General features: G+C 66.4%; 5 protein-coding genes across 10 annotated transcripts; 3 read left to right on the forward strand and 2 right to left on the reverse strand.

Moving 5' to 3' along the window:
- Positions 1–1,290: 1,290 nt before the first annotated feature.
- On the forward strand, positions 1,291–6,436 carry DBNL (drebrin like). Its single transcript, XM_052702361.1, is given in 15 exon segments — positions 1,291–1,395; positions 1,971–2,026; positions 2,423–2,535; positions 2,715–2,789; positions 2,872–3,018; positions 3,358–3,435; positions 3,511–3,662; positions 3,747–3,789; positions 3,900–3,974; positions 4,045–4,147; positions 4,453–4,508; positions 4,510–4,546; positions 4,971–5,065; positions 5,192–5,297; positions 5,979–6,436. Coding segments are annotated over 15 exon segments (1,359 nt in total). The 5' UTR covers positions 1,291–1,312; the 3' UTR covers positions 6,119–6,436.
- A 758-nt stretch (positions 6,437–7,194) lies between these two features.
- On the reverse strand, positions 7,195–15,495 carry CAPG (capping actin protein, gelsolin like). Of its 4 annotated transcripts, none has more exons than XM_052702363.1 (9): positions 15,397–15,495; positions 9,904–10,002; positions 9,658–9,830; positions 9,434–9,588; positions 9,061–9,222; positions 8,112–8,351; positions 7,653–7,785; positions 7,498–7,586; positions 7,195–7,424 (listed from the first exon to the last, which is right to left on the reverse strand). In XM_052702363.1, the coding sequence occupies exons 1-9, from the start codon at positions 15,399–15,401 to the stop codon at positions 7,359–7,361; spliced, it is 1,122 nt and encodes a 373-aa protein (XP_052558323.1). In that variant the 5' UTR covers positions 15,402–15,495; the 3' UTR covers positions 7,195–7,358. The 4 variants fall into 4 exon arrangements, with proteins under 4 accessions (XP_052558323.1, XP_052558322.1, XP_052558324.1 ...); XM_052702362.1 differs by lacking the exon at positions 15,397–15,495 and adding an exon at positions 10,198–10,347; XM_052702364.1 differs by lacking the exon at positions 15,397–15,495 and adding an exon at positions 10,161–10,308.
- On the forward strand, positions 11,338–19,813 carry AEBP1 (AE binding protein 1). The gene is made up of 21 exons (XM_052702343.1): positions 11,338–11,595; positions 12,425–12,880; positions 12,978–13,049; positions 13,177–13,248; positions 13,329–13,418; positions 14,146–14,235; positions 14,329–14,418; positions 14,593–14,670; positions 14,736–14,810; positions 14,885–14,994; positions 15,425–15,564; positions 15,651–15,735; positions 15,810–15,954; positions 16,028–16,116; positions 16,206–16,329; positions 17,003–17,199; positions 17,971–18,147; positions 18,219–18,561; positions 18,687–18,826; positions 18,907–19,006; positions 19,087–19,813. The coding sequence occupies exons 1-21, from the start codon at positions 11,373–11,375 to the stop codon at positions 19,635–19,637; spliced, it is 3,447 nt and encodes a 1,148-aa protein (XP_052558303.1). The 5' UTR covers positions 11,338–11,372; the 3' UTR covers positions 19,638–19,813.
- Positions 19,777–23,451, reverse strand: POLD2 (DNA polymerase delta 2, accessory subunit). Of its 3 annotated transcripts, none has more exons than XM_052702359.1 (11): positions 23,333–23,451; positions 22,328–22,554; positions 21,670–21,791; positions 21,387–21,510; positions 21,203–21,317; positions 20,891–21,089; positions 20,727–20,807; positions 20,499–20,656; positions 20,276–20,403; positions 20,100–20,201; positions 19,777–20,033 (listed from the first exon to the last, which is right to left on the reverse strand). In XM_052702359.1, the coding sequence occupies exons 2-11, from the start codon at positions 22,542–22,544 to the stop codon at positions 19,879–19,881; spliced, it is 1,401 nt and encodes a 466-aa protein (XP_052558319.1). In that variant the 5' UTR covers positions 22,545–22,554; positions 23,333–23,451; the 3' UTR covers positions 19,777–19,878. The 3 variants fall into 3 exon arrangements, with proteins under 3 accessions (XP_052558319.1, XP_052558320.1, XP_052558318.1); XM_052702360.1 differs by lacking the exon at positions 23,333–23,451 and adding an exon at positions 22,691–22,822; XM_052702358.1 differs by lacking the exon at positions 23,333–23,451 and having other exon boundaries at positions 22,328–22,700.
- A 404-nt stretch (positions 23,452–23,855) lies between these two features.
- LOC128090222 (saposin-C-like) lies at positions 23,856–25,025 on the forward strand. Its single transcript, XM_052702370.1, has 4 exons — positions 23,856–23,995; positions 24,289–24,395; positions 24,497–24,607; positions 24,692–25,025. Exons 1-4 carry the CDS (start codon positions 23,956–23,958, stop codon positions 24,854–24,856), a joined length of 423 nt encoding a protein of 140 aa, XP_052558330.1. The 5' UTR covers positions 23,856–23,955; the 3' UTR covers positions 24,857–25,025.
- Positions 25,026–25,051: the final 26 nt, after the last annotated feature.

Raw genomic sequence — 25,051 nt, forward strand, 5'->3', positions numbered from 1 at the left:
CCCATCACAGTGGGGTGTTCAGGGGGTCCCCAGCCCGCCCCACACTGAGCAGGGTCTCCGTGCAGCCCCAGGCTGCCCCATAGGACAGGACCCCACTGACAAACCCCATTCTTTCAGCACTGAGTCGCCCACCCCCTCCAACCCTCTGGGCCCCCTCACGCTGCCCCACAAAGGTCCCTTTGCCTGAAATCCCCCATGAAAAGGCTTTTGTGGCACAGAACTCAGCGGTGACCCCGAGGAGCAGCTGCGGGGTGCTGCACTGCCCAGGCATTCCCCTTCCAGATGTTTTATGGCCCTGCTTTTAATTAACTTTCCCATTAATTGGCTGCTGGCAGTGCTCACAGCTGCGGTGTGCGGTGGGGGCAGTGGGCTTCCTTCCCATCCCACCCAGGGTCACCCCGACCCATTGGGGAGCTCTGTCCCTGGGGGACGCACCCCCAAAATGCCGATTTGGGGGTGTTTGAGGGCAGCCCCTCATAAGGAGGGATGGAGGATGGGGGGGGTCCCCGGGTGTCCCACAGTCCCACTGTCCCCAGGGGTCCCATGGTGGCTGGGGTCCCGGGGTGGATGGGGGACTCAGAGTGCTCAGGGGGCCCATGGCATCCACGGGTCCTGGGGGTGTGCCAGGCTGGCTGGAGGTCCCGGGGTCACATAGAGGCTTGGGGGTGCTGGGGGGTCCCAGAGTGCCCATGGGTGCCCAGGGGGTGCTGTGTCATCTGAGTGGCAGGGCCAGGGTGCCCGAGGGTCCCAGTGTCCCATGGTGCCCATCGTGCTGGAGATCCAGGGCTGTCTGGGGGCCCCATGGTGCCCATGTGGGGTCTAAAGCTCCTGGCGTCCCAGGGCGTTCTTGGGTCCCGACACATCCGGGCTGCTCACAGGTCCCGTGGGTGGCTCAGGGCGTTCGCGGGAGCCCAGGGGCCCCTGCCGTCGGGGGGTGGGGGTGGACAGGGTGCCCGAGGGTCCCACTGTACCCGAGGGTCCCACGGTGGCTGGGAGGCCCCGTGTCCCCAGAGTCCCCGCGGTGGCCATGCGATGCCGGAGGCCCAGAGGGAACGGGGGGGGGGGGGAGTGTTGAGGGGGGGCCGACGGGATGAGCCGCGAATGGACCATCAGCGCGCGCCCGCGGCCATGGGAGGGGGGGCGGGGCGTCAGGGGGCGTGGTCACACCAAGGGGGCGTGACCAACGATAAAGGCGTGGCGCGGCCGGCTCGAGGGCGGCCCCCTGTGAGGGGCGGGGCTTGGAGGAGGTGGGGCTTATAGGGGCGGGGCTTATAGGGGGCGCGGGCGGGGCGGGGCGGGATCCGGCGCTGCCATGGCGCTGAACCTCAGCAAGAACGGGCGGGCGCTGCAGGAGGCCTACGGGAGGGTGGTGGCGGCCGGCAGCCCCACCGACTGGTGGGCGTGGGGTGGGGGGAGCGGGGGGGTGGGAGCGGAGATGGGGTGCGGAGGGTAACTGGGGGGGGGTCCGGGGATGGAAAGGTGGAAGGAGGATGGGGGGTGTTGGGGGTTTAGGGGGTTTGGAGGGGTGATTGGGGCCGGGGGGGGTGGAGATGGGGGTGGAGGGATGGGGGGAAGTGGGTGGGGAGGTGAAAGTGGGATGCGAGGATATGGAAGTGTTTGGGGCTGGGGGAGCACGGGGACGGGGGGGATGGAGGGGGGAGTGGAGGGTGGCCAGAGGAGTGGGAGGGCTGGAGATGGGGGTGCAGGCGGTGTGGAGGGTGTGGGGTGATGGGGGGGGCTGGGGGTGTGGGGTGCGTGGGGGTGAGGGGCTGGGAGGGCCGTGGGGTGCACGGGGGGGGGGGGGGGGATTCAGGGTGCGGGGTGCCCAGAGCTGGGGGTCTGGGGGGGTCTGTGGAGCGGGGGTGATTTAGGGCGGGGGGCTCATTGCGTGCCTGGGGGTCGGGGCTTGGGATGTGTGGGTGCGGGGCTTTGGGGGTGGGGGGCCGTGACTCAGCCCCCCCATCCCACAGGGCTCTGTTCACCTATGAAGGCAACAGCAACGACCTGCGCGTGGCCGGCAGCGGGGGTGAGCGGGGCGCCCAGCGCGGAGTGCCTGCCTTGGAAATGGGGAAGCGGTGCCGGCCCGGCCCGCCCCCTCCGCCCCATAACTCCTTTCGGTTGCCGCTCGGGAGGTTGAAGCCCCGTTCCTGCTGTGTGGGGGGGTCTGGATTTGGGGCTGGCCGTTGTGACACCGCCGCCTTCCGCTTTGGGGACGTTTATGGGGAACGGTTTGGGGGTGTGAGCGCGTTCTTGTGGGTTTCCTCATTGCTGAGTGGTTCCCATGCGCGCGGTGCTGGGGGGAGGCTGGCGATTGTGGGCACCCCCCGCTGCCACCCGCGCTCCCTGCGGCCCTGGGGACACCGAGGGGTGGCCAGGACGTGGCCAATGCCCCTGGCCCAGCCCTGCTCCTGTCCCGGTACAGAGGGCGGCCTGGAGGAGATGGTGGAGGAGCTGAACAGCGGCAAGGTGATGTACGCCTTCTGCAGGGTGAAGGACCCCAACTCCGGCCTGCCCAAATACGTCCTCGTCAACTGGGTGAGCTGGGATGGGGACGTGTGGGACATCCCAAATCAAAGGGGTGGAAAGGAGCCGCTGGGGTGGGGCTCATGGTGCCATTGCTCTTCCACTGCTCTTCCATTCCATTGGTTCTGCATCGCTCTTCCATTGCTCATTCCATTGCTCCTCTGCTGGTTTGCCACTGCTTCTCCACGCAGACGGGTGAAGGCGTCAATGATGTGCGGAAAGGAGCCTGTGCCAACCACGTCAGCACCGTTGCCAGCTTCCTGAAGGTTTGCTTGGCTCCTGCTGTCCCCATTCTGTCCCCTGTGGAAGCCAATTCGGTGCTACCCCGAGCCCAATGTCCCCATGCAGGGTGCCCACGTCACCATCAACGCTCGAGCAGAGGAGGATGTGGAGCCCGAGCTCATCATGCAGAAGGTGGCCAAGGCCTCGGGGGCCAACTACAGCTTCCACAAAGAGAGCAGCCGCTTCCAGGACGCCGGGCCACAAGGCCCTGTGGTGGGTCTGGGGCTGGGGTGACGTCACCGAGTACGGGGAGATGGTTTGATGCTGGTGTTGGGGGTCCCACGGGGTGGGACTGCGGTGCCCTTTGCTGTTGGGTGGGTCCTATGGGGCGGATTCCTGTCCAGCAGGACCTACAGGGAGGTAGAAACAAGATGGAGAACAACTTTTTGTGTGGTCAGATGGAGTGGGGATGTGGGGAATGATGGGCTGTGGGGTCCCTTCCACCCCTACCGAAGGCAGCACAAAGCAGTGGGGTCAGCGTGTTTCTGAAGGGGGATGCAGAAGTCATTTGTGCAGCACTGCTCTGACCCCTCCGCTGCCCGCCCCGCGCAGGGCTCCGTCTACCAGAAAACCAACGCCATGTCTGAAATCAAGAGGGTCAACAAGGACCACTTCTGGGCCAAAGCCGAGGTGAGGGCTGCAGAGCAGCACTGCGGGTCGCGTGGCGGAGCACGGCGGGGCTGAGGCGGTGCCTGCATCCAACAGAAGGATGAGGAGAACCGGCGCCTGGAGGAGAAGCGGCGCGCGGAGGAGGAGCGGCAGCGGCTGGAGCGTGAGCGGCGTGAGAGGGAGCTGCAGGAGGCAGCGGGGAGGGAGCAGAGGTTCCAGGCACGCTCCAGCCAGATCGAGGCCCAGAAGTGAGTCCTGAGCACCTCCAGGCCCTTGCCACCCCTGGCCACCCCTTCTCTCCCCTTTGTCACCCCCCCCCCGTCTCCCTGCAGGAGGCTGCAGCAGGAGGCAGAGAGGCGGGAGCAGCAGCAGTGGGTGAGCCTCGTGCCGTCCCTGGGGCTTTTGGGGTGCAGATGTCCCCTTTGCTCACCCCCCGCTTTGGGGTCCGCGCGGTGGGGCCGTCACTGTCCCCTCTGGTGCCACAGAAGGAGCAGCAGGCAGAGGAGCGTGAGGCCGGGCAGCGCCGCGTGCGGAGAAGCGAATCAGTGGAGAAAGCCCAGGTGAGACCACAGCCCCACAGCTGGGGGTTGCCCCACTGGACCCCCCCCCCGAGCCCCACTCCACTCGCAGGAGGCGGCGTCACTGATTGCGCAGCGCCCGGGGAACCCACGGGACATCTTTGTGCAGAGGGAGCGGGCGGCACCTGGGGACACTGCAGCCACTGCACAGCCAGGTGAGGGTCCTGGGGGGACAGGGGGATGTGGGTGCCCAGTCGCAGCCAGGGGAGGATTTGCAGGCGGTGACCCCGTGGGCGCTCAGCTTGGTGCTGTTCCCATCCCACTGCTTTGTGGGGGTGCGTTGCAGCGTGGTGGGAATGCTGCTGGAGCACCAGGATTGGACTGGGGACAAGCGGTGCCCCGTGGGGGCTGACAGCTTTCTGGGGGGTTTCCAAAGAGAGGAAGGAGGGCAGTGCCGTCTGCCCAAAACCACCCCTGGCTGCAGGCAAGGCCCCGCCTCAGCCCCCATTCTCTGTTTCAGGCAAGCTGCGCAGCCCCTTCCTGCAGCGGGAGCAGGACGCCGTGCCGGCCCCCACCCCCCCCCCTCCCGGACCCATCCCCAGTGCCGGCCTCAGGTGTGTGGGCTGCCCTTCCCCCCCCCCCCCCCCCCCCCCGGTGCCACGCTTCCTGGTCCCGTTTGGAACCCGGTCTCCTCCTGGAGATCTGCATCCCACCTGGACGTGGTGCTGGGTGGGAGCAGAGGGACCCGGAGGTGCCCACAACCTCGCTGTGACTTTGTGACCCCTTGGCTCCCCCCCCCCCCCCCCCCCGCGGTTCGGTGCCGTGGGGCTGCTCTCGCCGCTAGATGCTGCTGTCGGCCAAGCTCCAGCGCGGCCCTTCCCACCAGCTTCTCTCCGTGCTGTTTTAGGCAATGACTCACGTTGAGCACCAGCTCCCCCCCTTTCCCCTCCCCTCCCCAAATGAGAAGCACCGCTCGGGGCTCCGTGACCCCGCTGTGGGGGGAGCGCTATGGCTGAGCTGCCGCCGTTCCCCCTGCAGGGCACAGCGTGAGCCCGATGGGCAGCCACCCGGATGGGGAGAACGTGTACGAGGATGCAGCTGACGGCGCAGCCATCTACGAGGAACCCCCTCAGGTTGGGCTCTGCCTCTGCTTTCAGGGTCCGGCTTTATGGGGCTGCATCCCCTCTGGGCGCCTCTGCTGCCCTCGGCCCACGCTGGGGTTGCTGCAGGCCCCTCAATGCCCCCCGTTCCCTTCCCAGGACCACGACGATGGAGCTCAGTACCAGTACCCAGCTGGGTACCAGCAGGAGCCCGAGCTGGCGGGGAAGGGGCTGTGTGCCCGAGCGCTCTACGACTACCAGGCGGGTACGGGGGGGGTCCCCGAAATGGGGGAATTTTCTGAAATAAGGGGGGTGGCCCCTCTGAACCTGGGGAGGTTCCTCCCAGGATAGCAGCGCTGCCCCAGAATTGGGGGGTTGCCCCCAAAATAAGGAGGGTGTCCTTTGAAACGGGGGGCGTTCCTTCAAAATGGAGGGTTGCTTCTGAAAGGAGCAGAGGGGGCTCCTATGGACGAGGGGGGTTCCTCCAAAATTGAGGGGGTTCTGCTGAGGGAGGTCCTCTGAAGTGGGAGGATGTCCTCAAAAGAGGGGATTTCTTCTGAAATAGAAATGAGGGGGTGAGGGGGGAGATCCTCCAGAGCTGGGGAAAGCCCTCTGAAATAGGGGAGGTTCCCCCAAAAGGTTCCTCCAGTAAGAGGAGGGGTCCCTGTGAGATGGGGTGACCTTCAGAACGAGGGGGTCCCTCTGAAATGGAATTCTTCAGAGGAGGGAGGGGGGGCCTCTGAAATGAGGGAGGGTCCTCTGAAACTGGAGGGGAGGCTCTGAAATAGGGCAGGTTCCCCCAGGACGGGGGTGTGGGATCCTCCAGAAAGAGGAGAGAGCGCTCCTAAACGGAAGGGGTCTCTCCGAGATGGAGGGGGTGCTCCCAGCATGGGGGGCCCAGGGGTTCCCCTGCTTTGTCCCACACCCCCCTTTTCCCCGCTCCCAGCCGATGACACCGAGATCTCCTTTGACCCCGAGAACATCATCACCAACATCGAGATGATCGACGAGGGATGGTGGCGGGGCTACGGCCCCGACGGCCACTTTGGGATGTTCCCTGCCAACTACGTGGAGCTGCTCGAGTGAGGGCAGCGGGGCGGGCAGTGCCCAGACCCCCCCCCACCACCGGTTCTTCCGAGCAGCGCCAGCTTCCTGCCTTCCTCCCCCCTCCCCCAGCACCGTGCTGTGCCCCCTGAGCCCCCCGCACTCTCTGGGGGGCGATGGCAGCACCCCTCCGTGACCCCCCAGCCCCCCTCAAGCTGTGGGCGCTGCCTGCCCCATTCACTGTGAAGGAGGAAGAGTGCGGTGCGGCGGCGGCCTTCCTCCCCCCCGGTTTGCTTTGGGATCAAGGACGCGGCGGCTGTTGGCCGCGGGTCAATAAAAGGGCTTTCTTTGGTGTCAGGACCCTGTGGGGCGCCCTGCTCCCTGTGCCCCCACCTGCAGCCCGTGGCTGAGGGTTGCTCTGCACCACTGGTGGCGTTTCGGTGCAGCGCTGGCATGGAGAGCGGCTTTCTAACAGCGCTAATGAGGAACCCTTAATTAAGAGGAAGCTGAGCAGGATGTGTTCTGCAATGGATCAGAAACCGCAGGCTTGGGGGCATTGTTGGGGAGGAACAGTTGAGAAGAGGTTGATCAGCACAGGCAGGGTGGGCGGCACCGGAGGGGCTCAGGCTGCAGTGCCCCACTGCCTCCTGGTCACCTCAGCACCCACGGGTGCTGCTGGGCCACCTTGCCCCATGGCTGCCGTCCGCCCCCCGCTGCCCCCAGCCCCATGTCCTTCATTCCAGCGCTGCAGTGTGGCACAGGGTTCACATCATGCCTTTATTTGTGTGCTGTGAGGATGGCACTGAGAAGGGGTGGCATGGAATGGGGGTGGAGAGGGAGGTGGCATGGGGTGGCATGGCCATGCAGGTGGCATGGATGTGGCGAGGGAAATGGCGCGGGCTCAGAAATGGGGGGCACAGGGGCAGCATGGGGGCAGCATGGGCATGGAGATGGATCCAGGAAAGATGGGTGTGGGGATGGCGTGGCCTCCAGGATGGGTTGGCACTGGGATGGGATGCCAGAGAAATGGGGCTGGAGGTGGCAGCGGGGTGGCGTGGGGATGGAGACAGAGATGGCATGGGGGTGGAATGGCCTTGTAGATGGCAGGGGCTTAAAGAGAGGAGTGGGGACGGCATGGCCTCGGACACAGTGAGGGTGGGCTGATGGTGCAGGGCTGGGTTGGGCTTGGAGCTGGCACAGGGCTGGAGGTGTGGGGAATACGGTGGGCGTGGGAGTGGGGCCACAGCCCGTCCCTGTGCCACCCTGTGCCCACGGCGCCGCCTCACTTCCAACCGCTGAAGAACTGCTTGAAGAGCGGCGTCTCGCGGCCCTGCGGCAGGATTTCCACCTGCGGGGCGGCGATGGGGATGCAGTGGGGATGGGGGGTCGTGGCCCGTGCCCCCCAGGCCACCTCCACCCACCTGTGTGTGGGGCGAGTAGCCCATGCGGGCGATGGTCTGCTCGGCCACGCTGAGGGCCGCCTGCCGCTCCTGCTCGTTGGCTTTGCGCCCTGCGGATGGGGACGTCAGTGCTGCTCGGGGGGGTTGGCCCTGTCCCCTGCCCCATCCCCGGTCACCTTTCCACACGTAGATCTTCCCCCCGGCGCCCGTGTCCAGCACGAAGCAGTCGTCAGGGCACAGCAGGCTCTGGTTGAAGGGGCAGCTCCGGGCCACTTCGCTCAGGTCCATGCGCCCCGTTGCGTCCGACACCTGGGGTGGTCACCGTGTCACCCCCACCCCACAGCCAGCACCGGCCCTTTGTCCCTGCTGCCACCGCCTCGCTGTCCCTCAGCCTTGCCCAGCCCCATGGCCAGCACAGCCCAAAGGATCCTACAGTCACCTATGTTGGGAACGACCTTCACGTCACCAAGTCCAACCGCCAACCTGACCCTCAGTGCAGTGTCCACACATCCCTTATGTACCCACAGCAAAGCCCTGGGCGTCCCAGGCCAGGCTGGACGGAGCTTTGGGCAACCTGACCCACAGCACGGGGGTCCCTGAGCCCTGCCCAGCCCCACGCATCCCTCGTGCCTTGCCTTGTAGAGAACGGCCATCCCCGCCTTCCGATCGGCCGCGGCGTCCTCCTCAGGGCTGCTCTCCGTCAAGGTGGGCTTTGGGCCCAGCACCTGCAGCATCTCGGGGGGCTCCTCGCCGTCCAGCACCGTCTCCAGGCGCGCTTTGCCGCCCCGCTCGCTGTCACGGATGGCTGCAGCCAGCTCCTGAGCCCGGCTGCGCTCCAGGACGTTGCTCTGCGCCCCGCACCACGTGAAGATGGCCTGGGGACAGGGATGGCAACGTGTGTCCAAGGCCACCCGAAGGGACGTGTGCCCGGATGGATGGATGGATGGATGGATGGATGGATGGATGGATGGATGGATGCACAGCCGGAGGGACAGGCAGGCATTGCAACAGATGGACACCCAAAAAGATGGGTGAAGACCTCTGTGGAAGGACAGACAGACACCCAGAAGGACCACTAGACACACAGAAAGCCTAACAACCCTATGGGCTCATGGCTGTTTTGACAGACAGATACCCCAACAGAGGGACATCCAGAAGGACAGACAGACATCCCAGTAGATGGACTCCCAAATGGACAGGCGGACATGTGGGAAAACAGTCAGATGCTGTTCTGAACAGATGGATGCTTTGACAGACGGACGCCCCAACAGATGGACACACAGAAAGGCAGGTGAAGAACCCAACAGAGCAATACTCAGAACAGACACCCAGGAGAGCTGAACACCCAGATGGACAGTCGGACACCCCTATGGACACATGGATGCTCAACAGACAGACAGACAGACGCCCCAACAGATGAACAGCCAGCAGGACAGCCAGCCTGCCTACAGATGGAGAGCCGCCCTGACGACCATAAGGACACCCAACGGACAGACGGACACCCGGACGGACACACCGCACTTCCTGCACCACGCAGAAGGATCTGGGGGACAGGGAAGGGACGGCAGCGCCGCAGCCTCGCACCTCTCCCAGGTCCAGGATGAAGCAGTCGCCGGTGTTGAAGCTGGCCCAGCTCAGGTCCCGCTCCGCGGCCCGGATGTTCCTGCGGCCCTTCACCTGGTACAGCCGGCGCTCGGGGCCAGCGCTGCGCCGCGCCGCCTTGAAGGCCGAGTCCACGCCGCCCTCCTGCCGGCACGGCGTGCTGAGCGCCCAGCACGGACCCCGACCCACTGCCGGCACCCGCCGGCCCCACCAGGGCTACCCGAGATCCCCTCGGTGGCGCCCAGCTCCCATCAGGGCCACCCGACGGCCCGCTGGCGATGCCCGGTGCCCTTCAGGGTTACCCGAGAGCCCACGGGCGACGCTCCTTGCTGGGCGGTGATGCCCAGCCCCACACCTGGTAGGTGATGCCGCGGGGGAAGTAGCCCATGAACTCATCGGACTCGTGGCCCTGCGCCTCGCGGTGGGTGACGGGCCGCTCGCCCAGCAGCGCGTTCAGCTGGGTGCTCAGCAGGGCGCAGCCGCCCCGCTCGTCCTGCGACGCCTCCCGGCCTGCGGTGGGCAACGACAGCTCAGCCGGACCCCCGCGTCCCCCCGCCGCCCCGCCGCCCCGTTGCTCACCGATCCAGAGGTGCAGGTGGGCTCGCTCCTCGGACCCCAGGTGCAGCACCAGGTAGGCGTCCCCGGAAAAGAAGACGCCCCACGAGCTCTCAGGGACCGGCACCGGGCGCAGCTTCTCCACGCGCCAGATGTGCAGCCCAGGGTGGGTGGGCGCGGGGCCGAAGGGGGAACCGCTGCGAGGAGAGGGGCGTTGGTGAGGGGTCTTTGGGGTTATGGGGCGGGGGGAGGGTTTGGAGGGTGGGGGACCTTTTGGGGAGGGCCGTGTACATGGCGTCGGGAAGGCGGTGGACGGATGGACAGACAGTTGGAGAGACGGGTTGGCACCCCAAGAGGGAGATGGATGCCCTGATGGACAGAAGGACAGACAGAAGTGTGGTCAGACCCCCACCACAGACACCCTATGGACAGATGGATGCCCCTACAGACAGATGGACACAACCCCCACCGCAGACACTCTGACAGACAGACAGACACCCCTGTGAGCCACACAGACGGACGGACACCTGGACAAACACAGAAGGAGAAGGCGAGGCAGAACACCCCGATGGACAGACAGGAGGACACCCGGACGGACACCCAGACAAACAGGCGGACGCCCCAACAGCCGCGGGACACCCGGAAGCAGCAGTCAGACGCCGCTGACTCAAGCAGGAAAGGGTGCGGACGCCGGGAGGGGCTGGGGGGGCGGGTCTGGCCCTGCGCGTCCCCCCCGCCCTGCGCGCGTGGCCACGGGGGGCTGCTGGCATGAGACCCCCAGCCGGGAGTCGGTGCGGCACGGGGTTCCTGGGGGTCCCGGAGCCCTGCTGGCGGGGGCGCTATGGGGATGCACCGGGGGGGGGGCTGTGCTGCGAATTCTAATGCGGGAGTCCGGGGGTCCTGCTGGAGAGGGAGCTCCTGTACTGGGATTGCTGGATGGGGCGACTGGAAGTGGGGGGGGGGCTGCACTGATACTGGGGGGGGGCAGCACCGAGGGGACCGGGGAGCGTCGGGTGAACTGGGGGCACCGGGAAGTTACTGGGAGGAACTGGGAAGCTGTGGTCGCCACACGGCAGCCCCCCTCGCCCGCCACCCCCGCCGCGGCGCGTCTGGGCGCTGAGTCACAGCCGGGCTGGGGGCCACGCGTGTGACGAGCGCGGGGGGGCTCGGCCACGTGGCTCGGCCTCCGTGGGGCCCGGGGAGCCTGCGGGGCCCGGTGGAGGGACTGGGGGAGCGGGATGGGGACAACAGGGGTGACCCCGATGCTGGGCGGCACCCAGGGGTGGTCCTGAGCCCGGTGCCAATGCAGGGACGGCGCCGTGCCCGCTCCCGTGCGGCGCCAGTGCCACGGAGAGCCGGTCCTGAGCGGAGCGAGGGAGCGGTGCTGTGCGGTGCTGTGCGGTGCTGTGCGGTGCTGTGCGGTGCTGCTGCCCTGCGGTGCCCATGCAGCACCGACGCGATGGAGCGCAGTGGCAGCGCAGTGCTGTGCAGTGCCAAGGGCAGGGCTGCACCCCTGCAGCGCCAGTGCAATGCCAGTGCAGTGGCAGTGTGCTGTGAGTGCGATACCAGCGCGATATCAGTGCGATATCAGTGCGATATCAGCGCGATGCCCTCGCAGCTCCGTCCCACGCCCTCAGTACCGCTCCGGCCCGCGCCGGTCCCCCCGCAGGGCGGTGCCGCCCCTCCCCCCCCCCCCATCCCGTCCCGTCCCGTCCCGCTCCGCCCGGTGCCGCTCCGCCATGCCGCCCCGCTCCGCCGCTTTTCTCCCGCTGCTGCTGCTGCTCCCGCTGCTGCCCGGGGCCGGGCCGGGCCCCGCCGCTCCCGCACTGACGGACGCGGAGATCGAAGAGTTCCTGCGCGGTTTCCTGGCGCCCGTGGACGGCGTTGCGGGAGGGGATGGCAGCGATGTGCGGCTCGGAGCTCAGCCCGGGACCGGCGGGGAGCGGGGAGCGGGGAACGGTGGTGAGCGCGGGGCGGGGGGGCACGGGGGGCTGGGGGAAAGGGTGACGGGATGGGGGTCGTGGTTTGGGAAAGGGGCTGGGGGGAGGGTGATGGGGTGGGGGGCGCTGGGATGGGGGTAAGGGGATGGAAGCGATGGGATGGGGGTCGTGGGGTGGGAGCAAAGGGATGGAGGGAGATGGGAAAGTGGTAACGGGATGGGGATAATGGAGTGGGAATGGGGGACTGGGGGAGAGGGACTGGGATGGGGAAATGGGATGGAGGGAGCTGGGAGAGTGGTAGTAGGATGGGGAAAATGGGGTGGTAATGGGCAGCTGGGGGGGGGAGGGAATGGGGTGGGGGTAATGGGATGGAAGCGATGGGATGGGAGTAATGGGGTGGGGGATAATGGGATGGGGGTGATGGGGTGGAATGTGGGACTGGGGAGGGAAGAACTGGGATGGGGGTAATGGGGTGTGAAGGGGTGGGGGGAACTGGGGTGGGGGTAATGGGATGGAAGTGATTGGATGGGTGTAATGGGATGGGGGTAATGGAGTGTGGGGCACTGGAGTGGTGGAACTGGGATGGGAGGAACTGGAATGAGGACACTGGGATGGGGGAGAATTGAGGTGGGGGCACTGGGATGAAGGGAACTGGGATGAGGGGAGCCAAGATGAGAGCACTGGGATGGGGGTAATGACACGGGGGGAACGGGGGGGTGTGAAATGAGGCGGGGTGAACTGAGATTGACAGAACTGGAAGTGCTGGGCAGGGCTGGGGGCACTGAGTGGGGGCAGAGGGGGGGTTGGGGGCACTTGGCAGGGGGTGCCTCAACCCCACCCTGCTCCCACAGAGCCCCCGCAGCGGCTGACGGAGCCTGAGGAACCCAAGAAGCCCAAGAAGGACAAAGGGCCCAAGCCCACCAAGAAACCCAAAGAGAGACCCCGGGGCTCCAAGAAGGACAGGGACAGGGACAGGGACAAGAAGGCTGACGGGGAGAAGCCCCCCAAGAAACCCAAGGAGAAGCCCCCCAAAGGCTCCGAAAAGCCCCCCAAGGGCTCCAAAAAGCCCAAAGATAAATCCCCCAAGGAGAAGCCCCCCAAGGAAAAACCCCCCAAAGAGAAACCCCCCAAGGCCACCAAGAAGCCCCTGGACACGAGGCCACCGCAGCCACCCGACACCCCCTGGGAGCCCCCCACAGCCCCACAACCCCCGCGGGGTGAGGACGGACCGGGGACATCACTGTCTGTGGGGCAGCCGTGGGTCCCCGAGGGGAAGGAGGAGGAGGAGGAGGATGGCAGAGAGCGAGGTGAGCGGGGGGGGGGGGGCACCAAGGGGCTCCGTGGGGGCAAAGCGCAATGCCGGCCGTGTCCCACCCCACCCCCCCCCCGTGTCCCCGTCCCCAGAGGAGCTGGAGGAGCGGCCAACCCAGCGCTGGGAGTGGGGCCGGGAGGATCGGCGCCCTGAGCCTGAGGCAGGTGAGAGCCACCCCGTGTCCCCACCTCCCCGTGCCCTGCTGCCGTGTCCCTCATCTCCGGGACACCTCCCCGCCTCCTGACGTCACCCCCCGACCTCCCTGTCCCACGTCCCCGTGTCACCCTGCAGAGGTCCCTGAGGAGCCGGAGCCGCCGACGCTGGACTACAACGAGCAGCTGGAGCGGGAGGACTATGAGGACTGTACGGCACTGGGGCTCACGGGGCACCGTGGGGTCTCACCCCCTCACGGCCCCGCCATCAGTGTCCCCCTCTGTCCCCAGTTGAGTACATCCGGCGGCAGCAGAAGCCCCGCAAACCCCCAAACAGGAGGAAACCCGACCGGGTCTGGCCCCAACCGGAGACGGCAGCACGTCAGTGCGGGGACACGGGCTGGGGGCGACCCCAGTGCTGGGAGTGGGGTTTGGGGTCACCAGGGATGGGGGGGGGCATGGGGATGTCCTGGTGTGGGGGGTGCAGGGAGCCCCATGGAGGCGTGGCAATCCTACAGGGGTCATCGATGGGGACGTGGAGGTCCCTTATGTGGGCATTAGGACTCTATAGGGGCACGGGGACCTCTAGAGGTAAAGGGATCCCACAGGGATGGTGGGTTCCTGCATGGAAATGGGGACACTAAACAACAAGAAACCCTGTAGGTCCAGGGGGACCCTACAGGAGCAGGGGGATCCCATGGGACATCCAGATTCCTGCAGGGGCATGGAGACTCCGTGGGGGTTACAGGGATCCTATGGGATATGAACATCCCACAGGGTTCCTGCAGGGACATGGGGACCCCATAATGGCATGTGAACTCAGCAGGGACAGGAGAACCTCACAGGAGCTGTAGGAATCCTGTAGGGATATGCAGGTTTCTGCAGGACGTGGGGACCCTATAGGGGCTATAGAGGATCCCAAAGGGACACGGAGGAGCCCGTGGGAGTGTAGGGATCTCATGGAGATAGGGGAAACCCTTCAGGGATGTGGGGACCCCCTGTGGTAAGGGGGGGCCTCACAGTAGCATGAAGACACCGTAGGGACACGCTGACCCTGCAGGGGCATAGGGGACCCCATAGGCACCCCAAACCCTTTGCCCATCCCCAGCCACACCAGAGGAGCCCCCCGCACCGCTGCCCGGCCCCGTGACCGAGCGCGACTACGAGGAGGGCTGGGAGCGACCCGACTACGATGACTGTGAGTGACCCCCGGCCCCATCCCCTGCTCCCAGGGGGCTCTGAGGGGTCCCCAGGGGCATCCCAGCCCCTCACTACCATCCCCACCCCATAGTCGACTACGGGCTGCTCCCACCGCCCAAGCCCAAGAAGCAACCGGAGAAAGAGGAGGAGATGGAGACAGACGAGGAGAAGTTGAAGCCCTGTGAGAGGCAGTGGCACAGCCCTGTCCCCATCTCTGTCTGTCCCGTTTTTGTCCCTGTCTGATTCCTGTCCCTGTCCCATCCTTGTCCTTGTCCCTGTACCATCTCTACTCCTTTCCCATTCCCACATCTGTCCCTGTCCCATCGCTGTGCCCTTAAGACTGCTTTCCCACCAGGGAAGCCCAAGAAGGGTGGCAGCAGCAAGGAGGAGGAGGAGGATCCTTGGGCAGAGGAGAAGGGCCGGGACAGCAAAGGTGGGTGCCCCCAACCCTGCATCCCACTCAGCCTGTGCCCCCCTCACCATGCGCCTTTCCTCTAGGAAAACCCAAAAAGCCAGGTGGGAAGAAGTGGGAGCCAGATGAGGATGAGTGGGCAGCACCGGAGGAGAAGACGAGTGAGTGTTCCCATCCCTGTGTGCGGGGACGCTACGCTGCAGTGCCACGGCCTTCCCGTCCCCTGTCCCCACAGGGTGCCCTCCCATCGGCATGGAGTCCCACCGTGTGGAGGATGACCAGATCCTGGCCTCTTCCATGCTGCGCCATGGGCTGGGTGCGCAGCGCGGCCGCCTCAACATGCAGGTGGGCGTCCATCCCGTCCCCATCCCATATCCACCTTCTCCCCCATCCCATCCCATCCCATCCCATCCCCATCCCATCCCATCCCATCCCATCCCATCCCATCCCATCCCACCCCTACCCGTGTTCCCATTCCTATCCCATCCTGTTCTACCCCCATCCTCGTTCCATCATCACCCCATTGCTATCAGTCCCTATCCTGTTCTACCCCACTGTCATCCCATCCTCACCCCATCACTGTCTCAATCCCTTTCCCTGCTTCCTTCCCATCCCATCGTGACCCCATCGCTATTTTGGTCCCTATCCCCATTCCCATTTCATCTCACCCCATCCCATCATCACCGCATTGCCATCTCCACCCCCATCCCATCCCCATCCCCATCCCCATCCCCGTCCCCTCCTCACCCCATCCGTGTCCCCTTGCTGTCCCCAGGCGGGTCCCAACGAGGACGATTTCTTTGACGGTGCGTGGTGTGCAGAGGACGACAGCCGCGCGCACTGGCTGGAGGTGGACACGCGCCGCACCACCAAGTTCACCGGCGTCATCACCCAGGGACGGGACTCCCAGATCCAGTATGGGGCCGGCGGGTGGCGGGGGCCGGCGGGGCCGAGGGGTGGCACTGCGGGGTCCCACGCCGTCCCCTCCGTCCCTCCCGCAGCGAGGACTTCGTCACCAGCTTCTATGTGGGCTTCAGCAACGACAGCCAGAACTGGGTGATGTACACCAACGGCTACGAGGAGATGGTAGGGGGGGGGGGCGCGGGGTGACGCGGGGATGCAATGGGGACGCGGTGCCACCCTGCTGTGCCCCATTGCAGAAGTTCTATGGCAACGTGGACAAGGACACGCCGGTGCTGACCGAGTTCCCCGAGCCCATGGTGGCGCGTTACATCCGCGTGTACCCGCAGACGTGGAACGGCAGCCTGTGCCTGCGGCTGGAGGTGCTGGGCTGTCCTCTCTCCCGTGAGTGGCATCGGGGAGGGGACACGGGGGCCGTGGAGCCCAGGGCGCCGCGGCCACATCGCTGTCCCCGCAGCTGTCAGCAGTTACTACGCGCAGCAGAACGAGGTGACATCAGCCGACAACCTGGACTTCCGTCACCACAGCTACAAGGACATGAGGCAGGTGGGTTTGGTGGCGCCGTCCCAGCCGCGTCCCCGCGCCGCCTCCCAGCGCCGCCTCCCAGCGCCCGTCCTCTCCCTCTCCCCCCGCAGCTGATGAAGGTGGTGAACGAGGAGTGCCCCACCATCACCCGCATCTACAACATCGGCAAGAGCTCGCGGGGGCTGAAGATCTACGCCATGGAGATCTCTGACAACCCGGGGGAGCACGAGACGGGTGAGGGGGGCGTGGGGACCCGGAGGTGGCCGTGCCCCGAGTTCTGTCACTGCCGTATCTGCGCCTTAGGAGCCCTGACACCAATCCTGTCCCACTGCAGCAACGGCCAAAGCCTTACCTCACATTAACCCTACCCTCCCCTAATCCCAAATACAACCCTAACCGTAACCAAAGCACTAACCTCAACTCCAAATCTAAACCTAACCGTTATCCTAAACCCAACCAACCCTAAAACCAACCCTAACTTTCGCCCTAAAGCCGAGCTTTAACCCCGCTATACCTAACCCCGATGTTGGCCTAACCCACAGCTCAACCCTAACCCTAAGCACTAGCCCTGTTACCTATGTGCTAACACCAAACCCTTACCCTAATTGCAAACTTTAACCCTAAATATTATCCAAACTCTAAAGCTAACCCTAATCCTAACCCTAAACCTAAAACTAACTCTAGCCCTAGCCTTAACCCTGACCCTAAAGCTAACACTAGCCCTAAAGCTAACCCCAACCCTAACTGTGACCCTAAATCCACAGCCAACCCTCACCCTAGCCCTAAAGCTGACCCTAACCCTAACTCTGACCCTAAAACCAACCCAGGCCCTGATCCTATGGGCCTGGTGGCCCCATACGCAGCAGGGCTGAGCTCACCCCAGCCCCGCACCCACGGCTCCCCGCAGGAGAGCCCGAGTTCCGCTACACGGCGGGGCTGCATGGCAACGAGGCGCTGGGCCGCGAGCTGCTGCTGCTGCTGATGCAGTTCCTGTGCAAGGAGTACCAGGATGGCAACCCCCGTGTGCGCAGCCTGGTCACCGAGACGCGCATCCACCTCGTGCCAGCGCTCAACCCCGACGGCTACGAGCTGGCACAGGAGGCGGTGAGGGCGGGGGGCTGCGCGTGGGGGCACTGCGGAGGTGGTGGCTCTGGGTGGTGGTGGCTCTGGGTGGTGGTGGCTCTGGGTGGTGGTGGCTCTGGGTGGTGGTGGCTCTGGTTGTGGTGGTACTGGAGTGGTGGCACTGGGTGGTAGCTGTGGAACGGTAGCACCGGGATGCTGGAACCATGGTGGTGGCATTGGGATGATGGTAGCACTGGGATGGTGGCACTGGGATGGTAGACATGGGATGGTGGAGGCATTGGAGTGGTGGTGGCACTGGGATGGTAGCACTCAGGTGGTGGCAGTGAGATGATTGTGGCAGTCGGATGTTGGTGACCCTGAGATGGTGACACTGGATGATGGTGGCACTGGGCTGGTGGCCGTGGAACGGTGGGGGAATTGGGATGGTAGCACTGGGATGGTGGCTGTGGGACGATGCTGGCACTGGGCTGGTGGCAGGGGGATGGTGGTGGGACTGAGGTAGTGGCACTGGGACGCTGGCACCAGGATGGTGGTGGCACTGGGGCAGCAGCAATGGGATGGTGGTGGCACTGGTATGGTGACGGCGTTGGGACGGTGGCAGTGGGACGGAGGTGGCGGCAACGGGGTGGGAGTTGCGCTGGGGTCGTGGCAATAGGACAGCGGTGGCATTGGGATGGTGGCACTGAGACAGCGGTGTCACGTGGGAGGTGTTGAAACGGGGCAGCAGTGGCAGCGGGACGATGGTGGCGCGGGGGCAGCGGTGGCACCGCGGGGCCGTCGCCGCTCCCTCAGGGCTCCGAGCTGGGCAACTGGGCGCTGGGCCACTGGACGGAGGAGGGCTTCGACCTGTTTGAGAACTTCCCCGACCTGACGTCCCCGCTGTGGGCAGCCGAGGAGCGGCAGTTGGTGCCGCACCGCTTCCCCGGCCACCACATCCCCGTCCCGGAGCGCTACCTGCAGGACGCCGCGGTGAGCGCCCGCCCGCCCCGTGAGCACGGCGGTGGCACGGCGGGACGGGTGGCACGGCGTCCCCTCTCCAGGTGGCCGTGGAGACACGAGCCATCATGGCCTGGATGGAGAAGAACCCCTTCGTGCTGGGAGCCAACCTGCAGGGCGGGGAGAAGTTGGTCTCCTTCCCCTTCGATGCAGCGCGGCCCCACAGCGAGAGCCCCGCAGCCCCGCGCCCGCCGGACGAGGACGAGGACAGCGAGCGGCCCGAGGTGCACGAGACGCCCGACCACGCCGTGTTCCGCTGGCTGGCCATCTCCTACGCCTCGGCGCACCTCACCATGACGGAGACCTTCCGCGGGGGCTGCCACGCACAGGACGTCACCGACGCCATGGGCATCGTGCAGGGGGCCAAGTGGCGGCCGCGGGCTGGCAGTAAGTGGGCGCCCAGGCGGAGCCCCTTGGACTCTGAGGAGACGTTCCCACCTCAGGGTGCCGCTGTGAGCCGGGGGTGGGGGAGGCGGTGACCCGCAGCGCCGATCCCACGGGGATTTCGGCAGGCATGAATGACTTCAGCTACCTGCACACCAACTGCCTGGAGCTCTCCATCTACCTGGGCTGCGACAAGTTCCCCCATGAGAGCGAGCTGCAGCAGGAGTGGGAGAACAACAAGGAGTCACTGCTCACCTTCATGGAGCAGGTAGGCACGGGGAGGCGGCGCCGGGAGCTGGCCGTCGTCCCCTCGCACCGAACGCGCTGCCCTCGTCCCCTTCTGTGCAGACCCACCGCGGGATCAAGGGTTTGGTGACGGACCAGCAGGGAGAGCCCATCGCCAACGCCACCATCGTGGTGAGCGGCATCAAGCACAGCATCAGGACAGGTAGGAGCCGGGTCGGGGCGCCACGGGCTGCGGCACTCGGACCCTCGGACCCCGCGGCCCCTCACCCCTCGGCACCGCAGCCAGCGGCGGCGACTACTGGCGCATCCTGAACCCGGGCGAATACCGCGTGTCGGCGCGGGCCGAGGGCTACAACCCCAGCACGAAGACCTGCAGCGTCTTCTACGACATCGGCGCCACGCAGTGCAACTTCGTGCTGGCGCGCTCCAACTGGAAGCGCATCCGCGAGATCATGGCCATGAACGGGAACCGGCCCATCCGCCGCGTGGTGCCCGGCCGCCCCATGACGCTCCGCGAGCGCCTGCGGCTGCGCCAGCGCCTGCGGCTCCGGCAGCGGCTCCGCGAGCGGATGAGGCTGCGGCGACTGAACGCCACCGCCGGCCCCGCCGCCCTCCCCACCGCCCCGCCCCCCCGCACGGCGCTGCCCACGTTCAGCAGCACCACGAACGCGCCGTGGAGCCAGGAGCCGCCCACGGCGGGCACCTGGGAGATGGAGACCGAGACGGAGGTGGTGACCGAGCTGGTGACGGTGACGGAGGTGTGGGACGAGGGCACGGGGACGGCGCGGCCCTTCACCACCGCGGAGACCTACACCGTGAACTTTGGCGACTAGGGGACGCCCGGCCCCTCGCTCCGCCTCCCGGCGCTCCGCGTGGGCACCGTGCGCGCTCCCGGAGCCCCGGGCCGGGCGGCACACAGACGCGCGTCCCCGCGCCCGGGCACGGATGAAGCAGGGCAGGGCCCTGGCGTGGTTTTGTTACACAAATAAACAAAGCTGTATTGGTAGCAGCACTGCATTGCTTCTCCCACCGTACGGCGCAGGAGGGCGGTGAGGTGACGTCCGCGCCGCGCTGTCACTGCCCCACCTCCATGTCGCTGTCATCCTCGGCACCAAAGACGGAGAAGCTGATGGGCTGGCAGCTGAGGTCGCGCAGGTTGACGAGGCAGGCGGTCTGCGTGGCACTGAAGGCCGGCACTGCCACCAGCAGCACCCGCTGCCCATCCTCCCCTGCAGGACAGGCGGGCGTCAAACGCAAGCGGGGACGGGGACGGGCAGCAGCTGTCCATCACCCACCTGTCAGCAGCTTGGACTGGAACCTGGGCGCGTTGCCACAGAAGTAGACATGTGGGCAGTCGGCGAGGATGAAGGGATCCGAGTTGTAGAAGGGGTAGCAGCCTGGAGGAGCAGAGTGAGCTGCGGAATCCGACCCCGCACCCCACTGCGTGGCACTGGGACCCGCAGCCCCTTACCCAGCGTGTCGGGGGCCGTGGGGCTGATGTGCCCCACCAGCAGCGTCCACTCCAGGATCTCCAGGTAGTCGTCCATGCTGCTGTACTTGAAGATGTCGCTGATGTTTTGCCCCGACGTCCCCAAGAACCTGGATTTTGAGGGCGGATCTGTACTCAGCACAACCTACAGCAGAGCCCCGTGCCGCCAGCGGCATCCCAGCCTGGGTGACGCTCCGTGCCTCACCGGACACTGTCCACGTCAGCCTGGTAAGGGTTGGTGACGAGCTGCAGCGTGGGGTAGACGCTGGAGAGGGGCAGCATGCAGCGGTGCAGCGGCTGCTGCGGCAGCGTGTAGTTGGTGGGGTCAAACTCCCCGGGCATCACGTCCACAGGCACGGAGCTCTGCAGGCACAGCAGGGCTGTTGGGGGCCCGAGGGGCTGCAGGAGCCGCTCCGCCAGCCCAGGCACTCACACAGAGCTGCAGCAGGATCTCGTCCAGCATCTTCACCGCCTCCACGCTGGCGGCTTGCGTCTTCTTGGTCAAATACTTGGCCTGCAGCAGCGAGGATGCGCTGAGGAGCACGACCTCTCTCCATCCCTCCCTCCTTCCTGCCAGGCTCCCCACTGTCACCATACCTTGTGCAGGCTGTCGCGGCTCTGCGTGCTCTGGCTCAGAAGGTTCCCAGCCAGCAGGACGCGGGAGATGAGCGCAGCACAGCTCTGCTGGCCCTCGGCACCCAGCTGCCCCGTCACCGCGTCCACCAGCAGCTGGGTGCCCAGCAGGGACTCGCCGCTGCCGCTGCCCAACCCCAGCCCCGAGGCCAGCAGCACGAACCTGGGCGGGGGGCGGGCAGAAGGCTGCAGCCCCCATTGCGTCCCTCCGGACAGATGGGACGAATGGTCCCCGGGGCCGTGTGGGGACACACCGGGGACGCCACAAGGACTCACCTGTCTGCGCTGGGTCCCTGCCACGGCAGCTGTGGGGGCAGGTGGGCAAAGCAGTGCTCCTCCACCAGGAACTTGCCATCCTCCTGCTCGTGGCCATACACGGCCAGCACAGCGCCTGCAGCGGGTGGGGGGCACTCAGCCTCACCGCGGCTCTCCGGGCCGCCACCACCCGTGCGTCCCCTACCTGTCACCAGCCTCGATGCCTCAATGCTCCCCGTCAGCTTGATGCGCTGCAGCTCGTCCTCCAGCACCAGCTCGTCTGACGGGTCCACGTATTTGGCCAGGGGGGGCTGCGGCACCAGGTTGTGCTGGGGGGGCACAACAAGAGAGGGACCTCAGGTTCGTGGGGTGCGCGGCCTGTGCCGGGGCTGCTCTCCAGCTGCGTGCCGGCGCCGGGCTGCTTTCACTTAGCGTGCCGCCAGCGCGGCGGCCAAGGAGGAAGCAGCAGGGCGGGGGGGTCACCCTACCTCCTCGTTGATCTCCTGCAGGATGGAGGGCTGCAGCCGCATGGCCTTGAAGAGCGTCCCCACCACGCAGCACCGCTCGCCTGCCTGCAGCTGGCACAGCTTCCGCAGCAGCACGCCATCACCTGCGGGGCCGCGCGGCTCAGCCTGCACCCATCGCTTCCCCCCTCCACCACGCTGCGACTGCTCCCCAAAACGCCGCCCCGGAGCTTCGAGGCCTCCGGAGCAAACCCCCCATCCTGCTTCAGTGCTGGGAAAGCAGCCATCGAAGGGTGTCCCCGTGTCTGCGGTGTCCCTCCAGGCTTTGTCACCCCGCTGGGTTTTGGGGTGGGAAGTACGAGGGTGAGCAATGCGCCAGTCCCACAGACAGAACGGGTGAGGGTTTGGCACTGGGATGGGATGAGAGGGGGGAGGTGGGGGCTGGGAACGGCACCAGCAACGCCAGGAATGCGACTGCCTGGAGGCAGGAAGCGGCCTGCTGAGCCGAGCAGCTCCAACCCCCGCTCCGTGTGCCTGGGGGGCAGCTGGGCGTTCCAAAAAGAAAAACAATCCCAGAAATACGCTGCACGCCGCGGGACAATGGGACAGCATGTCGGGGTCCCCCCGGGGAGAAAGGAAAAGCGGGGAGCAGCGAAGGACTGAGGGGCGGGGGGGCGCTCACCCCATCGGAGCCGTGCCTGCTGCTCCAGGCGGGGCCGCATGCACAGCAGCCGCGTGGCGTAGAGGTGCGCGTACTGCCGGCCAAAGCTGCGCTCCCCCAGGCGGAAGGGCTGCGAACGGTCGGCAAAGTTGCTGCCGGCGCGGGCAAAGGTGGGGGGCTCGGCAGAGGGGGGGCCCAGCAGGGTGTGCCCCGGTGGGGGGGTGACCTCTGAGAACATGGCTGCAGGGCTGCAAGGGGAAGGGGAGCGTGAGGAACCCCGAAACGTGCCCCAAATGCACGCGACGTCTCCCGAACGGTGCTCCCCGTCACTCTGCGGCACCTTAAGGACCCGAAATGCCCCCCCCCCAAATAACTCCATGGTACCTGAATGCCCCCCAAAGATTCCCTGGCACCTGAAACCTCCCCCAAATCACACCCTGGCACCTAAAGCCCCCGAAGATGCTCCTTAACTTGCTGCCTGGCATCTGAAATCCCCAAGCTGCCCCTCCAGTCAATCCCTCGTGCTCAAATTCCCCCAAGGTCCCTCAGTGTCACTCCCTGGCAGACGAAGCCCCTCAAAACACCCCTTCAGCTCTCTGGCAACTGAAAAACCCCCAAAGTGCCCCAAGAATCCCCCCGACACCCAATAACCCCCAACCCGCCCTCAGGTCACTCATTGGTATCTGCAGCCCCCTCAGATGACTCCCTCCCCCCCATCGCTCCGCAGCCCCCGCACTGCCCTCCAGATCACCCCCGACAATCTAACCCTCCCCAGATCTCCCCCTGTACCCGAATCCCCCCGGAGGACCCCCCCCAATCGCTCAGTGCCACCTAAAGCCTCCAGTCGCCCCCTGCTCTCCCCCCGGCCCCTGAACCCCCCAGAATCGCCCCGATACCCGAATTCCCCCACAGCGCCCCCCCGGTACACAAAGGCCCCCAAACGCCCCGTGAACCCCCCGCACACAACCCGGGACCCCCACCAGCCACCTCGGGCTCCCGCTACGACCCTCCCCCACGGTGACGTACGGGGTCAGAGGTCAGAGGTCACGGGGGGGGCCGCCGCCTCCTCGCGGCACGGAGGGCATCGGGGGCGAGGGGGGGATACAGAATGGCGCGAACTCGGGGAGCGGAAGTGGCGTAACCGCGGGGCGGAAGTGGCGTCAGAGCGGCGCGGCGCCATGGTAACCGCGGTGGCTGCGGGGGTGCTGTTGCCATGGTAACGGTGGGGGCCCGGGCCTGCATCCCCCGGCCCGCGCTGACCTCGCGGCCCCACGGATCCGCCGGGCCCTACGGAGCGCAGCCGAGCCCCGCGCGAACCGTCCGCCCGGGGGATGAGCGCCGGGCCCGTGTGACCTGAGCCCCGCGTGGGGCCTGAGGGCAGAACGGCATCACCCCGCACCGCGGTGTCTGAAGGGCCGCGCAGCGAGCAGGGCCCGGTGTGCCCCCCTCCCTCCCCTCTTCCTGCCGCGGTGACGCTCGGGGCGGAGGTGAGGGGCGGAGGTGTGGGGCAGAGAATCGGTCCCTCTCCATTTTAAGGCCTCGTTGGGTTTTCTCCACGCTGAGTGGCTCAGCCGTCCCTGCCGCACGGCCGCGGGGGCTATAAAGGCACGGGGTGGGACGCGGGGCTGAAACCTGCACTAAGGGACGGCATGGCTGCTGCGCTCATCGTGCTGCTGGCCCTGGGGGCTGGTATGGGGCTGCGGGCCTGGGGACGGCACCTGGGGGTGGGGGGCTGAGGGACACGTGGGGAAAATGTGGGGATGGGCTCATGGGGCCAGGTTTTAGCATGGGGACATGGAGATAGTGGAGATGGGGAAGGGGTCTGTGTGGGGACCTGGGGATGGCAGGGATGGTGATGTGCAATGGGGTCAGGAGTGCACGGGCACAGGGTGGGGGCACACGGGGATGTCAGTGATCACTGTGTGCCCCAGCCCACCCTGGGGTGGCTGTGGGGCAGCGTGGTGACACCCCTGCACCTCCAGCCGTGCAGGTGGCAGTGACTGAGCTGCCGCAGGATGAGCACCAGGCCGTGGCTGCTGGGAGCCGCTGGGAGCAGCAATGGCACCTGCTGGGGGACGGCTCAGCTGCGGTGAGGATGCGCCCTGGCCATGGGGCACGTTATGGGGCAGCCCTACACTGGGTCGGGGTACGGGGTGGGAGACCCCCTGAGGGTCTGTGTTGTCCGCACAGTGGGACGCAGATGAAGGAGATGCAATGGGACCGGGCAAGGGGATTAAATGCAGAGCCTGCGTCGCTCTGGTGAAGAAGCTGCAGAAGATTGTAGGTGACGACCCTGATGAGGTGAGTGGGGTGTGCGGGGTCCTGGAGGAGTCGGGGGGCCCAGCGGCTGCAGTCCCACTGACACCACGGGGCCGGGACCCACAGGAGGCCATCAACACAGCGCTGGACAAGGTGTGCGGTGCAGGGAAACGCGTGAAGGACATCTGCAGGCTGCTGGCGAAGAAGCTCCGGCAGCAGCTCAGCGATGCGCTGCAAGATGACGACGATCCCCGCTCTGTGTGCACCACCCTGGGGATGTGCAAGGGCTGAGCGCGGCCAGAGCCCACATCCTGCGCCCCACATCCTGTGCCAGAGCCCCACATCCTGTGCGCAGACCCCACATCCTGCATGTGGACCCCAAAACGCAGACCCACAGCCCCGTCCCAGCCCTCCTTCCGCTCCCTGTTCCCATGCAATAAAGCCGCTCACCTCTTCTGTCGCCCCTTCGATTTGGGTTTTATTTGG

Source organism: Tympanuchus pallidicinctus, unplaced genomic scaffold (assembly GCF_026119805.1).
Source record: "Tympanuchus pallidicinctus isolate F22 unplaced genomic scaffold, pur_lepc_1.0 scaffold44, whole genome shotgun sequence".
In the NCBI taxonomy this organism is placed as follows: Eukaryota; Metazoa; Chordata; class Aves; order Galliformes; family Phasianidae; genus Tympanuchus; species Tympanuchus pallidicinctus.